This window comes from Eucalyptus grandis, chromosome 8, assembly GCF_016545825.1.
Source record: "Eucalyptus grandis isolate ANBG69807.140 chromosome 8, ASM1654582v1, whole genome shotgun sequence".
Classification (NCBI taxonomy): Eukaryota; Viridiplantae; Streptophyta; class Magnoliopsida; order Myrtales; family Myrtaceae; genus Eucalyptus; species Eucalyptus grandis.
In genome coordinates, this window is record NC_052619.1 from 44,627,914 (window position 1) to 44,645,753 (window position 17,840).

Genomic DNA, 17,840 nt, shown 5'->3' on the forward strand with positions numbered 1-17,840 from the left:
TTGTTTGGAAATTGCTCTCAATACGTGACCAAAGGCTTTTTCAATACTATTTTTATGTCCAAATGAAAATGAAAACAAAAAGTGAGATAAATTTTCTCTAAACAATATGGGGCAACCTGCTTTTGGCCTTTCCCCTTTCTTTCTTCAACCCCTTTTTTGTGGACCCCACACGTCTTTCACACTCCACCGGACACTTGCGCGCGCTTGTCTTCTCATCGGTCAATTCCGCTCCTACTTCATACCAGCGAGAAAATATTATTTCCAACCCGTGACATTGAGCACACAAACAAGAAGAAGGAGGAGGAGATAAGGCTATATCGAAAATGGCAGAAGCGGTGCTCTTCAACCTTGCCACCGACATACTGAAACTCGCTAGTTCCATCACTTTTTCGAAGATCCAACTTGTACGAGGTGCGAGGGATGAGCTCGACAGTCTTAAGGACACCGTCGAGACCATCCGAGCTGTGCTTTTGGATGCCGAGAAGCAGCAATGGCACAACCACCAGCTCAAGCACTGGCTCGGGAGGCTCAAGGACGTGTTGTACGACGTACAGGACTTGCTCGATGATGTCGCAACCGAAGATCTAATGCGGAAGGTCACTCCTGGCAACAAGGTGTCAAAAGCGGTACGCATTTTCTTCTCTAAATCAAATCCACTTGCACATCGCCTCAAAGTGGCTAATGAGATTCGGGAACTTAAGAAGAGACTAGATCGGATTGCAAATGATAAGAAGTTCCATTTAGAGCAGCATCTGAGTGAGGAAACAATGACCATTGTAAGAGGAAAGAAACCTGAAATTTCCATACCTGACGAACAAATAATTGGTAGGGGAAAGGACAAAGAAAAGATCAAACAACTTTTGTTTGACTCCTCCTCTAGCAATACTGTGTCATTTGTTTCCATAGTTGGTAAAGGAGGTCTTGGAAAAACTGCACTTGCACAACTTGTGTTCAACGATGGGGAGGTGGAAAACCATTTCAATCTTAAGATGTGGGTGTGTGTATCTGATGTCTTTGATGTGAATTTGATTATCAAAGAAATTCTTGAATCAACAACCAGTCATGATCATGAGAATAAGCTCTTACATCAATTGCAAACTCTTCTTCGTAAGACTCTAGACAAGAAGAAATACTTGCTTGTTTTGGATGACATGTGGAATGAAAGTCGGCTCAAATGGTTGGAGCTTGGAGCTTGGCTAGAGGGTGGTGAACAAAGAAGCAAGATACTTGTAACCACTCGCAGCCACAAAGTTGCGAAGGTCATGGATGCAAAATCAGTTATCCATGTTCTACATGGCTTACCTGAAGATAAGTCATGGAACTTATTTAGGAAAATGGCTTTTGGAGATGGGACAAAATCATTAGATCCGGAATTGGAGAAGATAGGACAAGATATGGTTAAAAAATGCGCCGGGGTTCCCCTTGCCATTAGAACTATAGGATGCCTTTTGTATGGCAAAGAGAAAGATTTATGGCTCCGTTACAAAGGGCGTGAACTTCCGGAAATACTAGAATTTGATGAGAATGATGGTGGAATTTTGCAAGTCCTCAAGTTTAGTTACGATCATCTCCCATCAAGCTTGAAACATTGTTTTGCATATTGCTCATTATTTCCAAAAAATCATGTCTACAAGAAAGAAGTGATGATAAATCTTTGGGTGGCACAAGGCTTTATTGAGTCACAAAATGGAGAGGATAACCTAGAAGAGGTCGCCGAAAATTACTTGTCAGAACTACTATGTAGGTCATTCCTCGATGCTACAAAAACAAAAGGCGACAATGGGGAGGTCCTATATTTCCAGATGCATGATCTCATGCATGATCTTGCCCAAAAAGTTGCTGGAGGTGAATGCAAGATTGTCAATTTTAAAGGAGGAGATAATGATAGAGGAATTCGACATGCATTGTTTATTTCAGAGAATTTCTCTAAAGAGAGAATGGTCTCCTTGATCAAAACATCTAAATTGCGAACATGTCTCTATTTGGAAGGTAAATCTTCTGTACTCAAATCTCCCAAAGTTTTCTTTGGGTGTAGACACTATCGAGCATTGGGTTTGGGTAATATAGATATTCCTCTCCCTCCTTGGTCATTTGGAAATTTTAAACAGTTAAGGTTTCTTGATATTTCTGCGAACCAATCTATCCAGAATTTGCCAGATTCAATCATAGATTTGGTGAACTTGCAGAGTCTTATACTCTTTGAATGTACAAACCTTCAAACATTTCCAAGAGATTTGAGGAAATTGGTCAACCTTAGGTACCTCCTAATTAATCGATGTAAATCACTAAGCTGCCTACCACCCCTAAGTGAACTTCCTTCGCTAAGGACGTTGATTTTCAAGCACTTGTATGCATTGGAATTCCTTCAACAGACAAGTGACCCGAAGCAATCTAATACTACACGCCCCTTCTTCCCATCTCTTGAGGGACTATCCCTATCCCGTTGTATTAGCCTGGAAGGATGGTGGGCAGGAAAGCATCAGTTAGACAATTCATGGTCATACTTCCCAAAACTTCGTTTCATGGAAATCCAAGGCTGTCCTCTCTTAAGTTTTGTGCCGCCATTCCTCCAGGTGGAATACATAACGAAATCATTGGAACGACAATTCATGGCCAATCCAAATTGTCCATCACAAAGAATAGTGGAATCCACATTCGTCCCTTTCTCTAAACTAAAGCATCTATGTCTTGATCGTATGGATCTGGAGCCCTTGATGCTCAACACTTTGCTTCGATGGGCCAGTAATCTCAAGTCATTGAGGCTTAGTCGTTACAACTTAAGGAGTCTCTTGAGTGGCATGCAGCACCTTTCCTTGCTCCAGGAACTAGAAATATGGAATTGTGAAGGACTCGATTTATCATGCCAAGAAGATGATCATGGCACCCAATGGCAATTCCTTACGAAACTTCGTGTCCTTAAAATTTCAAGTCTTTGGGATCCAACAGCATTACCATGAATGAAATAGATTGAGATTGTCTCTCAAAATAAAAGGGTTAGTTATTTTTTCCATGAATGAAATGAGTGAAGGTAATTATTCTTTGAGAGGAGCGAATAGATGCTTGAATTGTTGATATCAATTGTTAATTTTTTTAATAATTCTATGCAAATAGATGCTTGAATTTCGTCTAAGACTGTATATTTGGTGAGTTGAATATAACCGGCATCCTTTCTTGCATGACGGAGAATTGAGAGCTATTTGTGTGAGAAGTACTGTTAAATTCTTGATCTAACTATGCAAAATATACTAATGACCTTTTATTTCTCAGCGAATGATTATGGCAGCAAAAGTAGGTATTGTACTTTCGCAAAGTATGTGCTTTTTTAAAAATGGCATCTTAAAAAACACAGAAAAGTTTCTTCAAATAGAGGCCGTGTGTGTATTTTTTACGTGGCGGTCACGTGTACTACACCCACGTTACATGTATGAAAAACAAAGAAAGGGAAACATCAGCGATTCCAAATGCACGAAAGTCGAAACCTTAAGCCTCATTTGTTGATATGTTTATGGGAGGAAATCAAATTATGGCTAATGGAATGGAATGAAAGACCTTGAGGGCAGCCCAAAAGTGGTTAGGAGGTCACTTCAATCAGCCTCCTCAGCAGAAGGCTATTAATGCACAGGACAGAAGAAGACGGAGAAGCAGAGGACATCTGACTATCTATAATAGCGTAGGGTACAACAGATACAATTTTGAAGAAAATAAATGAGAACAGTTACCCCTATTTCTCCTTTCTTTTTAACATTTTGTTTTTCTTTTGAAAGAGTAAGTACTTAAAACGGCATACGCATTTGAATTTTTTTTTCTAGATGAAGGGGGAGCATCTCGCGTTTGCGTCGTCCGTTTTGAAATATAAGGACCGGACTAGTAAGTAATAAGTAGCTTATGATCAAATTTCCAATACTAAACTCATTTACATGTAGAATATTTTCATGTCAATTATATAGCTTGTGCAATTAATCTAATCACATTATGTGATTCTGTAGCTTGAAACTTACAATTAGCAATACAGTGATGATAGGAGTTCTTGTGCTACTTATATACTTGAGCTCTCCAACTTTTATTGCATTCGTTTAAGAATTGAAAATTGCATTAAAAAGCATGTGAGAGATTCCATTTGCTCCATCAATTTGTAATGGACAGAAACCACATTCCTCTTATCTAATTCCCTTTAGACATGTTAAAAGATTGCGTGAGAATGTATGTCTACGTGATCATAAATTCTCATGTGTAAAAGAGAAACACAATTTAATAAATATCATTTTCTACTAATATGAGTGATGGCAACGTTTAGAATTAACATGTGATATCATTATTAAATTATCTTTTTGGTTTTATTGTCATAAAACACGGATGATCCCAAAATTATTATTTCGAGAAGTCTCCCAACTCTAAATTTTTCACGTGTTCTTACATATGAAGGCGATTATGGAGTTATTTTCTCATTGATCAAAATAAGGATCTCAAATATCTTGATATATGTATATAAAACAGATTAAAATTTACTTCGAAAAGGCATTTGTATGAATTGATATTTGTAGTGAATGCTAGATATTTTGAAAAATTAAAAGAAAAAAGACTGAGATAGGTGGAATATCAATTTTTTTAGAGAAACAAGAAGATTGAAAATGTTTAAATTGTTAAATCTGAGTATTCTCTTATTTCTTTTATTCTTTGGATAAGAATTTTCATTTCTACACAAGAAGGCTATCACAGGTTTCATTTCTAGACAAGAATCAATTGTTGCATTAATGATGTAAAGTGAATTCAGAATCAATAGTCAAATTAATGTTCTGAAACGATTTCAGACTTAACAATTATATTAAAGTTTTGTAATAGATACAAAATCAATGCTCAAAGTTTTGTAATGATTATAAATTAAAACCTGAAATAATGCTTTGTATCGGGCCAAATCAATGTTCTGAAACAACAATTTCAAAGTTTATGTCCGAATTCAAAGTCTAAAGCGAACTCGGACGTTACGGTTGAATTAATGCTCTAAAACGGATTTTGAGTTACTGAGCCAAAAGAGGCAATTAAGAGGATTAAAAAGTTGATTTTGTGATGATAGTGATCAATCAAATAATCACGTACAAAAGCAATTGCTAGCACAATTATCGTAATGAGCTCTCTCAAATTTCTCTCACACACAAAAGCAATTGCTAGCACAATTATCATAACAAGCTCTCTCAAATTTCTCTCTACTATTTGACGCAAAATAGTGGTGTGTTTGAACTAGAGGCCTAATATTAGTGGGGCTTGAATTGAAAAACATCAAAACTAGAGTACATTAGAACTAGCGCCACAAGAAAATCAGATATTTGTAGTCAGGATCTAAAGAACGTCCAAACCAGCGCTATAAAGACCCTAGACGTTTATCAGAAGAACGTTAGAACTAACATTATGAGAAGACCAAACGTTAGTAGTTGGAGTTTGAAGAACGTTAAAATCAACGCTACGAGGTTATCAAGCCTTTTTTTTTTATCAAAATCCGAAAAACGTTAGAATCAAACTTTTTTAGCATAGTACAAGAATAAGATAATTAGCGTTCTTTTCACTTCTATTTGCTTATTATTAAAATAAACGAATAATATTAAAGAGAAATCGGTGTACGAGTGTTTTTACATCCGCCATGAATTGGCAAGTGTTCTTGTTTTCGAAACAAAATCCAAACGGGAGGCACCTAAACTGGATCACTAAAAGTAGAACAACGGGCAAGGTTATCCGGACAAGCAAATATAGAAATTAGCAGGGGAAATTTTCTCTCATAGCGTTCTTCCAAAAGTTTTCATGGACAGCTGTGCGTCTGTACTCTGATTGCAGAAGCAAATCTCATAAAGATAGCAGCAGTTTTTGTTCAGTATCTCTCTCCATAGTTTCGTATTTCAATTACAGATGAAGCGAGACTTGGAAAATATCTTAGTAGAACAAATCAATGTCGCCTTCGAAGAATCAAACCTTACGGGATCCTTATGGTATCGTGGACACTGGGGCATATTTACTGCGGTCACATCGACAGCAATTTTTGGGTCTTTCCTCCTTTTTTTGGGACCCCCCTCCGGTGTGTTTCAAGCCACCTAACATTTCCACATGCTTTATCTTCAGACTTGTCAATTCCACTCCTCTAGTCACAACTCAAAAAGAATAAGCAACTCCATAGGTAGAGACGCTTAGACTGCGCATGACAACGCTTCTGTTCCGGGGGAAAGTTTTTTTCAGAAATAATCCTTTTCTATTTTCGTTTAACAATTTCAACAAAAGAACCTGTTTGATAACTATACAAAATTTTTATTTTCGAAACGAGAAAAAAAAAAATAAACTTGTTTGATAACTGCACAAAATTTCTATTCCAAAATTTAATTTTTTAAAAAATAAAAATAAATAAGAAAAAGGAATAGATTAGATATTACATAGAATTGACAAGATCAAAATATTATTAGATTAATATATTTTCTTTTTGCGAATTTTAATATTTTTACAACAAATATTACGAAAAAAAGCACAAGGCATATTGAATTTGTAGTAATTTCCTTGGGACTAAGTTTTTACTCTTTAAAAAAAAAAAATTGTAATTCTAGTGCATGCGTGGCTTGGGGATTTTAGTCTTGTAATCTTGATATGGATGTTGGGTTGGGGTTGGAAATTTCCCATCTTGATGCTACTTTTTACCCATCTTTTTCCAAATTACAAACTATTTCATTTTCGTGTTTCACATAAGCTTATAAGGTTTTGGCTAATTTTGATGAAGGGAGATGTTTTTCCTCTCCTCTTTTGCTTTTTTTCTTTCTTGAATAGGATATAAGCTTCGGATGGCGGTTTGTAGGTCTTGAAGTGTCAACTATACGATAGCTTACAATTTGCTTTTCTTTTGTTTGTCTACATTTATGATTCATTCAATGGCATTTGTGCTCATGGAGATAGAATTGGATGACCTTAATACTATTAATAGAAATGTATTCATAATAGTTTACAAACACATTGCAAATTTTTCACCAAAAAACAAAAACACATCGCAAAAGTCGGAAATAAAAAGTCATGGAATCTCTTGCATATTGTAATCCCTTGCCATCATATTTGCAATATTTTTCCTAATCATGTTTATCTCAACCGCCTCATCACGTAATGTATCATCTACAACATCGTCTTGTGTAGGTCCAAATGAAAACTCTGGATCTCAATTTAAGGCAAAGTTCCTGTCCATCTTGTCTTAGTCGCGAATATAATTGTGGAGAGTACAACATGCGATTACAATATATACTTGCTTTCGAATTGAAAATGGAGGCATGTGTCTCAAAATTAGGAAGCGATTTTTTAATGCCCCAAATGACCTCTCGATAACATTTCTCAATGAAGAATGCTTATGGTTGAACAATTCTTTTGTTGATTTGGGCCGTCTCGTTCTACCCCTATAATCGTTCAAATGATACCGTTCACCTTTGAATGGAGTTAAAAATCCTGAAAGTGCTACATAACCAAAATTTACTACATAATATTTTCCTACAATAATATATACATAAATTTGTTATGATATGCATTAGCTATACAATTATAAAGAAAATCACTTGATATAACAAAGCAAATACCTGGTAGTGGTCAAGGAAATTGCAATCGAGGAGTCTCGAGTGCTGTTGAGAGAACCCAACAATCATTGGCAGATCCTTCCCACCCAGCATATACGAAAGTAAATCTCATATCAAACGAACAAGCACACATCACATTTTGAGTGATAATCCCTTTCCTACCTCTAAATAGGATTTGTTTCGATATAGGGACGGATGCATTAACGTGGGTGCCATCAATAGCACCAATGCAGTCCTATGATTTTATGAAAGTATAGCGTTAGATAATATTATCGGCTATATATAGTTTAATAATGTAAAATTGATATAAAAATTTTACCTTAAAGTAACGTCCATGGTTAGGATCAAGAAGAATTTCTTCTGGAACAATATCAAAAGAAGGCGACCTGATAATTTCTTTCGATAATTCGAGAAATGCTTTCAAGACTAGAGTAAAAAACTTACTGATTATTTGTCCCGAACGTTGAAATCTCTCACATAAATCTCTATTGGAGTTTTTGTGACCAACCATAAATAAGAAAATCCCAACTTGTTCATCTACCCTTACATATGAAGTATCTTTCAGCCAGCCTCTTGCCTTCATTAAATTACATAGGTTAAGAAAAACATGTCTCTCTAACCTGAATGCTTCATATATCCTATCTGAATGTCCGTAAATCATTTCCCTTATCCATTCGGCTCCTGATAATTTACTATCCCTAATAGGCTCTCTTGTATGCAAAGACTTATCAAAAATAACTAGAGATAACCATCCTATTGTTAGGTCAATATCAAATTCATCCATATAACATTCAACTGCTACTACTCTTCATTAGACACACTATTTGATTCATCTTCCATAGTACCTATGTCATCACACAAATACAAAAAAATCAATATAGATATATGTAAAAATAAAAATAAAAAACAATAGAAACCAATAACGTAAGTAATAAAATGAAAGCAAACCAAATATAAAAATTCAACACAATCCATCACAATCCATCATATCCAAACCAACAACATAAAAAACATAGTCTTCAACATCAAAATGACAACCAACAACATAAAAAAACATAGTCTACTAAAACTCCATGCAATTCCTAACATCCACTAAAGATATTAGAGAAGCACATATCTCATGTCAGCTGGGGTTTTGATAAAAGCCTCCCTCCATGTGGCATTAACGCAGGCTCGTTCAACTGCTTTTTTGTAAAGATCCGGCCTTAACATAGAAATGGCAAGTAGGAGATCAATCACAATAGATACGGAGAATGGGTTTGTAGGTGGTGATGTGACTTGTGAGTTGATAGAACCACTCACAAATTGACTAGCCCTGCTATTGATCATCTCTTGTAAGACTTTGCAGGTGCTAGCAATGCCAAATGATTCACTCTTCCTTCTCATCTTACTATTTGGAGTTTTATCCATCCTATATTTGTCAGACGTAAAAACTCCCTCATCAAGATGGTGTTCACCAACGTCCTCTAGTCTAATGTCCTCTAGTCCATCGTCTGTATCATCACCACCAATGCCAACTTCATCTGACATCACAAAACCTTCGGTATTTCCTGCTGCATAATCCCTAGTAACATATGTATCTCCAAATACAATACACAAATCGAGATATTGAGGAAATCCATCCCTCTTGAATTTTGCCCACTCAATATTATCCTGCAATTTTCACAATGATAACATATGTCAGCAAGCACGTACATCTATAGTGATCTCAAAATGATCAAAGGTTAAAGCATACATTGATGTGCAATTCCCATATATTTGGATCATCAACAACAACTTTTTTGTTCACATTATCCTAGCAAAATCCGGATTGTGAAAGAAGCTTCTTGAAACTACCATACTGCTTTCTCAATTTGTTCACCTTGTTCTTCAACTGTACTTGAGTATATTGAAGTTCTGCTCATTTATTGAATTATGTCCGTATGGTATTCCACCCTGCTTTATTGAAAATAGAAGATGTGTGATTTCCCTTTTTGACCTCTTCTACCAACAAACTAACGTACAAATTGGTTAAAGATTCAGTCCACTTTGCGATGAATGCCTCTTTTTGGGATGCCATGTAACCTTCACTAGTTGAGCATAATATGAGTTCAAGACAATTAAAAAGATAGTGCAACATGTTGCTTCATTGGCTAACAGAGCCTTTATGACAACCTATCGCTAAAACAGAGCATCGACAATTGCAACTACTCATGCACACGCACACACATACACAAAGAATGAAATAGATACGCACTCACAACAAGAACACAATAAGAACACACATTCACCAGCAACTGTTTCATTTTCCAGAGGATAAAATGCATCCCGTGATGCTTTCTAGATCATTGGAAGGAAGTGATCTGATTTCCTTATCATTCATCCATTATGCTTTGATGTATCCTCAGTGTACTGCTTTTAGCTATGTATAGATCAAGTCAACTCATTGAAGATATGAGGAAGGAAGATTCAACTGTTCCATTGATTCTATAAGATTAACAAAAAGCATGAAGATGAAGGTTACTTTGTGAGAAAATTCTTGTCTACTAAGCTGATATTGTTAGTGGATTTACTTGAGAGATGAGAAATTAAAGATCATAGACAATTTCACTTCCAAAGTTGGGAACTCAAGCCATTTATCTATATATATATATTGTTCCTTAATGCTGTTTTTTCAGCCACTACGAAGCATTGTTATAATGCTTGAGTGTTTTGTTTGGTATTGTTTCTTTAGAAGAAATCTATAGCAAATTTTTAATGGAAAGTCTCAGTTTCCATCTCCTTAATGATTGATGAATGGATTTACTTGGGAAGAGCAAGGTAAACAAATCACGTGCAGTATGTTCTATGTCCTTTCTATAGTTTGAACACTCTCTTTGTGGTGGCAACTCTGATATAAAGTTGTTGTTAGGAAAGCAAAACAAACATCAATTATATAAGAAATGTACAATAAAGCTAAGGATTTTGTAAAACAAAGCTATTGTTGTTCTGACAAATCGGTTCTCTTTTTAATATGGTTATACACTTAAGATTTTCTAGTATTCACATAATGCTTTATTACAAGCTCGGAATTAGAGGACTTCGTCAGAGAATGAAAAAACACAGAAATACAATAAACTACAGCAAAAGATGCTTCAGCATAACATGCTGCCTTCAATCTTCCATGACCAATGCCTGTGTTACTCAGAGACACACCCTGATCACGCCCCACAACAAGAACACACATTAACCAGCAACAACGAGCCACGCAGGGGAGACCAATCACGCCCCACAACAAGAACACGCATTAACCAGCAACAACGAGCCACGCAGGGGAGACCAATCACGCCCCACAACAAGAACACGCATTAACCAGCAACAACGAGCCACGCAGGGGAGACCAATCACGCCCCCACAACAAAAACACCCATTAACCAGCAATAATGAGCCACGCAGGGGAGACCAATCACGCCCCACAACAAGAACTCGCATTCGCCATCAATAATGAGCCACGCAGGAAGACCAATCACGCCCCCACAACAAGAACACGCATTCATGGATTCTCCACATCCAAAGAACTGCATCTTACCCAAATCCCCCCAAAATCCTAGAATCTTGCACCAAAACAGCCATGCAAAACCAACAAACCTGATTTAAGGCAAGACGACGACGAGGCGACACGACCAGAGGCGATGCAATCGGAGAAAGGTGACCAGCGGCGACGAGACTAGAGGCGAAAGAATCGGAAAGAGGCGATCGAAGGCAATAGCGCTGCAGGCGGTGAATTTAACTTCAGAAAAGGCCCAAATCACCACTAGAACAAGTAAATTGAGAAAAAAATCAAAACAACAAACCTGATTTAGGGCAAGATGACCACGAGGCGACGCGACCAAAGCGACCCAACCAGAGTGAAGAGACGCAGCGGCGGGATTGGAGAGAGGCGACCCAACCAAAGGCGACGCGACCAAAGCGAAACGACCTTCAACTTCAGAAAAGGCCCCAATCACCACTAGAATAGGTAAATTGAGAAAAAAAAATCAAAGTAACAAACCTGATTTAGGGCAAGATGACCACGAGGCGACGCGACCAAAGCGACCCAACCGGAGCGAAGAGAGTGCAGGCGGTGGGATCGGAGAGAGGCGACCCAACCGGAGGCGACACGACCAAAGCGAAGCGACCTTCAACTTCAAAAAAGGCCCCAATCACCACTAGAACAGGTAAATTGAGAAAAAATAAAAGCAACAAACCTGATTTATGGCAAGATAACCACGAGGCGACGCGACCAAAGCAACCAAACCGAAGCGAAGAGATTGCAGGTGGCGCGATCGGAGGGAGGCGACCCAACCGGAGGCCAAGAGAGGTGGAGCCAACGGGACTGGAGGCAACCGGCTCGGACAAAGGCGACCCAACTGGAGGCGAAAGAGAACTGCGACCGGAGACGACGAACCGAAGAGAGGCAGCGACCGAATTGGAGAGAGGTGACCAACTATGAGCACAAGACCAGAGAGAGTCGACCGGAGGCTACGGGACTGGAGGCCACGAGACCGGCGGCGATGGGATTGAAGAGAGGCGATTGGAGGTGATGAGATCGAAGAGAGGCAAGCGGACGAAGGGAGAAAGAGAAGTTAGGGTTCGTAAAAAAGAGAAGGGTCGTGATTTGAGAAGGGAGAAAAAAGAGTTCGTAAAAATAGAAGGGCCGTGAGGAGAGAAATCGCTTCTTATTTTTGTTCCCGGGAACAAGAAGTAACTTTTTTTTGCTTCTTGTTTCTGTTCTCAAACCATTCCGGGCTAAGTTTTTATTCCGGGAACAAAAAAACAATGTGACGTTATCAAATAGGTTTCATTCTTTTTTTGTTCCGGGGGAACAAAAGAACAAAAACCATGAGAAATGTAGTGTTCTCATGCGCTACCTTAACGTCAAGCATTCAAATGAGACAATGATAATTTAGCTCATATTGTATTACATGAAATTAGACTAATTTCTATTGTTCGATAATTGGCACGTCAACCTTCTTTTTAATGATAGAGGTTCCTAGCAAAAGCCAACCTATTCCAATTACATTAAAAATGACTACAACAGAAGAACCGGATTTTTATACAAAATGCTCGCTTCTATCTCCCTCTCTCAAATAACTGCTCTGAGCAGCTACAACTAGCGGTGATTGATTACAGGTGGACTGGTTCCCACATTGGAACCGGGAACCACCCACGATGGACTTAAAGCCCATTGCAAATGCTGAAAGCCCAAAGCTACTTGGGAAAAATGCAATAGTGTTTGGTAAAAAAATTTTGCAAATGAACTTTGTGTTGAATGTGTGTTTGGTAAGAAGAACATTTGCAATGAGCTTTTGATGGGTATAATGTGTATATATATTTTTCTTTTTTTCTTTTCTTTTCTTTTTTTTTTTTTGAAAAATCAGCTAAACCCTTCGCCGGCCGGCGAAGGTCGCGCCGCCGGCGAGCCATATCCGCGCCGGCGGCCGTCGGGCCGAGGTCGCCCGACCTCGGGCGACCTGTGGTCGCGCGGCCCCGGGTCGAGCGACCCTCGCCGAGGGTCGCCGGAGGTCGCCCGACCTCGGGCGACCTGTGGTCGCGCGGCCCCTAGTTCGGCGACCCTCGCCGAGGGTCGCCCGAGGTTAGGTGACCTCCGGCGACCCTCGGCTAGGTCGCGCGACCCTCGCCGGAGGTCGCCCGAGGTCAGGCGACCTCAGCCGACGGCCGCCGACGCCAGATCTAGCTCGCCGGCGGCCGTCGCCCTTTGCCGGTCCAGCGAAGGCTGCTCCTTTTTCATTTAAAAAAATATAAATACGGGGACAATAATGGAAATATGAAAAATCAATGAGGGTAGTTTAGGAAAGAAAAATATTTTCAGCATTTCCAAGGACTCCACTTTCATTTGAAAGCTCCTTGGGGGGTTGCCAAACACCCTCTCTTTGGCTGAAGGGGCTTTGGGGGCTGGATGGGCTTTCTAAATGCCCATCCAAACACACCCTTAATGCACATGACGGAAGAAGACGAAGAAGCAGAGGACATCTAACTATCTATAATAGCGTAGGGTACAGCAGACATGATTTTGAAGAAAATAAATGAGAACAGTCACCCCTATTTCTCCTTTTCTTTTTATCTTTTGTTTTTCTTTTGAAAGAGTAAGTACTCAACACGGCATAGGCATTTGAATTTTTTTTTCCTAAATGAAGGGGGAGCAACTCAAGTTTGCGTAGTCCGTTTTGAAATATAAGGATTGGACTAGTAAGTAGTAAGTAGCTTACGATCAAATCTCCAACACTTCAACGAATATTTTCGTGTCAATTATATAATTTGTGCAGTTAATCTAATCACGTTACTTGTTTTTGTAGCTTGAAACTTACAATTAGCAAGATAGTGATGATGGGAGTTCTTGTGCTACTCATGTATTTGAGTTCTCAAACTTTTATTTCATTCGTCTAAGAATTGAAAATTGCATTAACAAGCATGTGAGAGATTCAATTTGCCCCATCAATTTCTAATGGACAGAAACCACATCCGGCTTATTTCATTCCCTATAGACATGCCCACTGATTGCGCGAGTATGTACGTTTAGATGATCATGAATTCCCATGTGTAAAAGAGAAACTTAATTTAACAATTATCATTTTCTACTAATATGAGTTATGGAAACATTTAGAATTAACATGTGATATCATCATTAAATTATCTTTTTGGTTTTATTGTCATCCAATACGGATGATCCTGAAATTATTATTTCGAGAAGTCTCCCAACTCTAAATTTTACACGCATTCTTACATATGAAGGCGATTATAAAGTTATTTTCTCATCCATCAAAATAAGGATCTCAAATATCTTGACATATGTATATAAAACAGTTTAGAGTTTACTTCGAAAAGGCATTTGTATGAATTGATATTTGTAGAGAGTGCTAGATATTTTGAAAAATTTTATAAAAAAAAAAGGACTAAGATAGGTGGAATATTAATTTTTTTAGAGAATCTTATTGAATATTTTTTTTTGTGGTCGGTCCTACTCTATTCCTATTTTAACTCTCACTCGATTTTTTGCCTTGCAAAAAAAAAAAAAAAAAAAAAAAAAAAAAAAAAAAGACTAAGATAGGTGGAATATCAATTTTTTTTAGAGAATCTTATTGAGAATGTTTTTTTTTTTTTTTTGTGGTCGATCTTACTCTACTCCTATTCTAACTCTTACTCTCAGACTTTTGCCTTGCAAAAAAAAAAAAAAAAAAAAAAAAAGACTAAGATAGGTGGAATATCAATTTTTTTAGAGAATTTTATTGTGAATGTTTTTTTTTTTTTTGGTCGGTCCTATTTTAACTCTCACTTTCTGAATTTTGCCCTGTCTCTTTACAAGGCGTGGGAGTCGAAACCCACTCCTAAAACTAATTTGTCCTCACCCCAACCCCTTAAGAAGGTAGGATTCGAACCCCCACCTCTCCCCTTCCAAATTGGAAGGATGGCCATTAGAGTAAACCCCAGTAGTTATTATTCTTAGTATTGAGAATGTTTATATTGTTAAATCTTAGTATTCTCTTATTTCTTTTATTCTTTGGATAAGAATTTTCATTTTTACACAAGAAAGCTATGGTAAGTTTCATTTCTAAACAAAAATTAATTGTCGTATTAATAATTTAAAGTGAGTTCAAAATCAATGAACAAATTAATGTTCTGAAACGGTTTCAGACTTAACGGTTATTTTAAAGTTTTGTAACAGTTACAAAGTCAATGTCCAAAATAAATTTTTAGAATGATTATATATTAAAACCTGAAATAATACTCTCTTTTTTTTGTTAATCAAAGAACCACTGAAGATTCTCTTTCGCTTACACTAATCGGGGTCACACCGCCATCCGATGACCGATAGTACCGTCGGACGTCGTCGTAAGTCACTATTTAAACGTAAAATCTCGAAGGGCTGGCCTAGTAATCTACCCCTAGAACCCCCACGTAAGTCATGAAATGCAATGAGAGGGTTCGAACTCTTCACCTCAGCGATGGGGAGAGTACTCACACTACTTGCGCTGCCCATGAGTGGGTGAAATAATACTTAATATCCGTAGCAGAAGGCTATTAATGCACATGACAGAAGAAGACGGAGAAGTAGAGGACATCTGGCTATCTAAAATAGCGTAGGGTACAGCAGACATGATGTTGAAGAAAATAAATGAGAACAGTCACCCCTATCTATCAATTTAGTATTGATGGGTGGTTCACGCTTGTAATCACAAACTAGACCAATTCAAGCGGTTCCAATCCCGTCCGGTTCTTTTGCTCACCTCGGGTACAAAGTTGTTAGGAGTCCACTTCAATCAGCCTCCAAAGCGGAAGGCTATTAATGCACGTGACAGAAGAAGACGGAGAAGTAGAGGACATATGACTATCTATAATAGCGTAGGGTACAGCAGACATGATTTTGAAGAAAATAAATTAGAACAGTCACCCCTATTTCTCCTTTTGTTTTTATCTTTTGTTTTTCTTTTGAAAGAGTAAGTACTCAACACCGCATAGGCATTTGAATTCTTTTTTTTCCTAAATGAAGGGGGAGCAACTTGCGTTTGTGTTGTCCGTTTTGAAATATAACGATCGGACTAGTAAGGCTGCGTTTGTTTTCGTTTCTTTTTTCTGTTTCTAAACAATTTTTTTGTTTTTTCGTTCCTGGAAACAAAAAAGAAACAGAAACGCATTTGTTTGCGTTTTTGTTCCAAAACTATTTTTTTTTCCTAAAAACACATCTGGAATAGAAACAATAAACAAAAAAAAGTTGTTTCTTATTTCTAGAACAAAATTTAGAAACACTTCTCTTTTTTTCTTTTTCTTTTCTTCTTCTTTTTCTTTCTTTTTCTTTGGCCGGGCGGCCCGGCCATTGCCGCCGAGGCCACGCCCGCCATGGCGATGACTTATGGCGACCGGCCGTTGAGGGTCGCCGACGCATTTCGAATTTCGATCGCCGACATAAATAATAATAATAATAATAATAATAATAATAATAATAATAATAATAATAATAATAATAATAATAATAATAATAATAATAATAATAGCATATAATTAATTTACACGAAAAATATTAAATAATATCATTCATTATTTTAATTTGACAATAATACACCTTAGAGGAAAAAACATTGTTTAAAGAAAAATACTGAAATGATATTTTAAATTTATTTATTTATCCTATATAGGATTTTTTTATTACTTCTTTCATAGTAAAAGACTTTTTAAAAAAATAAATCAATTCTAAAAAAACGAAACTAAAAAAAAAAAAAAAAAATTGACCCCGTGCGCAATTTTATTACTTCTTTTATTACTTCTTTTTGTGTATATTTATATTTTGACCCCTCAAGTATTAGAAATTTTTAAAATTGCCCGTGTCGGGCGTGTCGACCACGTGTCGGAGCGTGTCGGGACATGTCGGAGCGTGTCGGAGTATCGGACACGACACGGCTTCCGGAGAGTGTCCGTGCTACATAGCCGGCGACCTCGCCGAAGCATCGCCGGCCCTCGGCGAGGCTCGGGGCCGGGCGAGCTCAAGCTCGCCCGGCCAAGGCGAGGCGACCTCGCGCCGGGCTGGGCGAGCTCGATCTCCCGGATCCGGCAGGCCGAGCTCGCCCAACGACCGGCGAGGCTCGGCGTCGCCGGCCACCGGTCAAGGCGAGGCCGAGCTCGCCATGCCAAGGCAAGGCCGCCGGCCCAAAAGAAGGTCAAAATGAAAAAAAATGAAAAAAAAAAAAAAAAAAAAATAAGAAAAATAAGAAAGAAAAAAGAAAAAAGAAAATAAAAATATTAAAAAATTAAAAGAAATAAAAAAAAATTATACAAATTTACCAAACATGTTTCTGTTCATTTTTTATTCCCGGAACAAGTTTATCAAACACGTTTTTTATTCAAAATTGTTTAGAATAGAAACACTTTTTCTATTTCCGTTTCCCGGAATAATTTTTAAACATAAATGTTACCAAACGTGCCCTAAGTAGTTAGTAGCTTACGATCAAATGAACAACACTTTAACGAATATTTTTGTGTTAATTATATAATTTGTGCAGTTAATCTAATCACGTCACGTGATTTTGTAGTTTGAAACTTACAATTAGCAAGATAGAGATGATAGGAGTTCTTGTGCTACTCATGTATTTGATTTCTCAAACGTTTATTTCATTCGTCTAAGAATTGAAAATTGCATTAACAAGCATGTGAGAGATTCGGTTTGCCCCATCAATTTCTAATGGACAGAAACCACATCCGGCTTATTTCGTTCCCTTTAGACATGCCAACAGATTGCGTGAGTATGTACGT

At 37.8% G+C, this 17,840-nt stretch overlaps 1 protein-coding gene across 1 annotated transcript; it reads left to right on the forward strand.

The window, feature by feature from the left end:
• The first annotated feature begins 323 nt into the window (after nucleotides 1-323).
• On the forward strand, nucleotides 324-2,203 carry LOC104418327 (putative disease resistance protein RGA3). Its single transcript, XM_039300014.1, has 2 exons — nucleotides 324-1,989; nucleotides 2,148-2,203. The coding sequence occupies exons 1-2, from the start codon at nucleotides 324-326 to the stop codon at nucleotides 2,201-2,203; spliced, it is 1,722 nt and encodes a 573-aa protein (XP_039155948.1).
• Nucleotides 2,204-17,840: the final 15,637 nt, after the last annotated feature.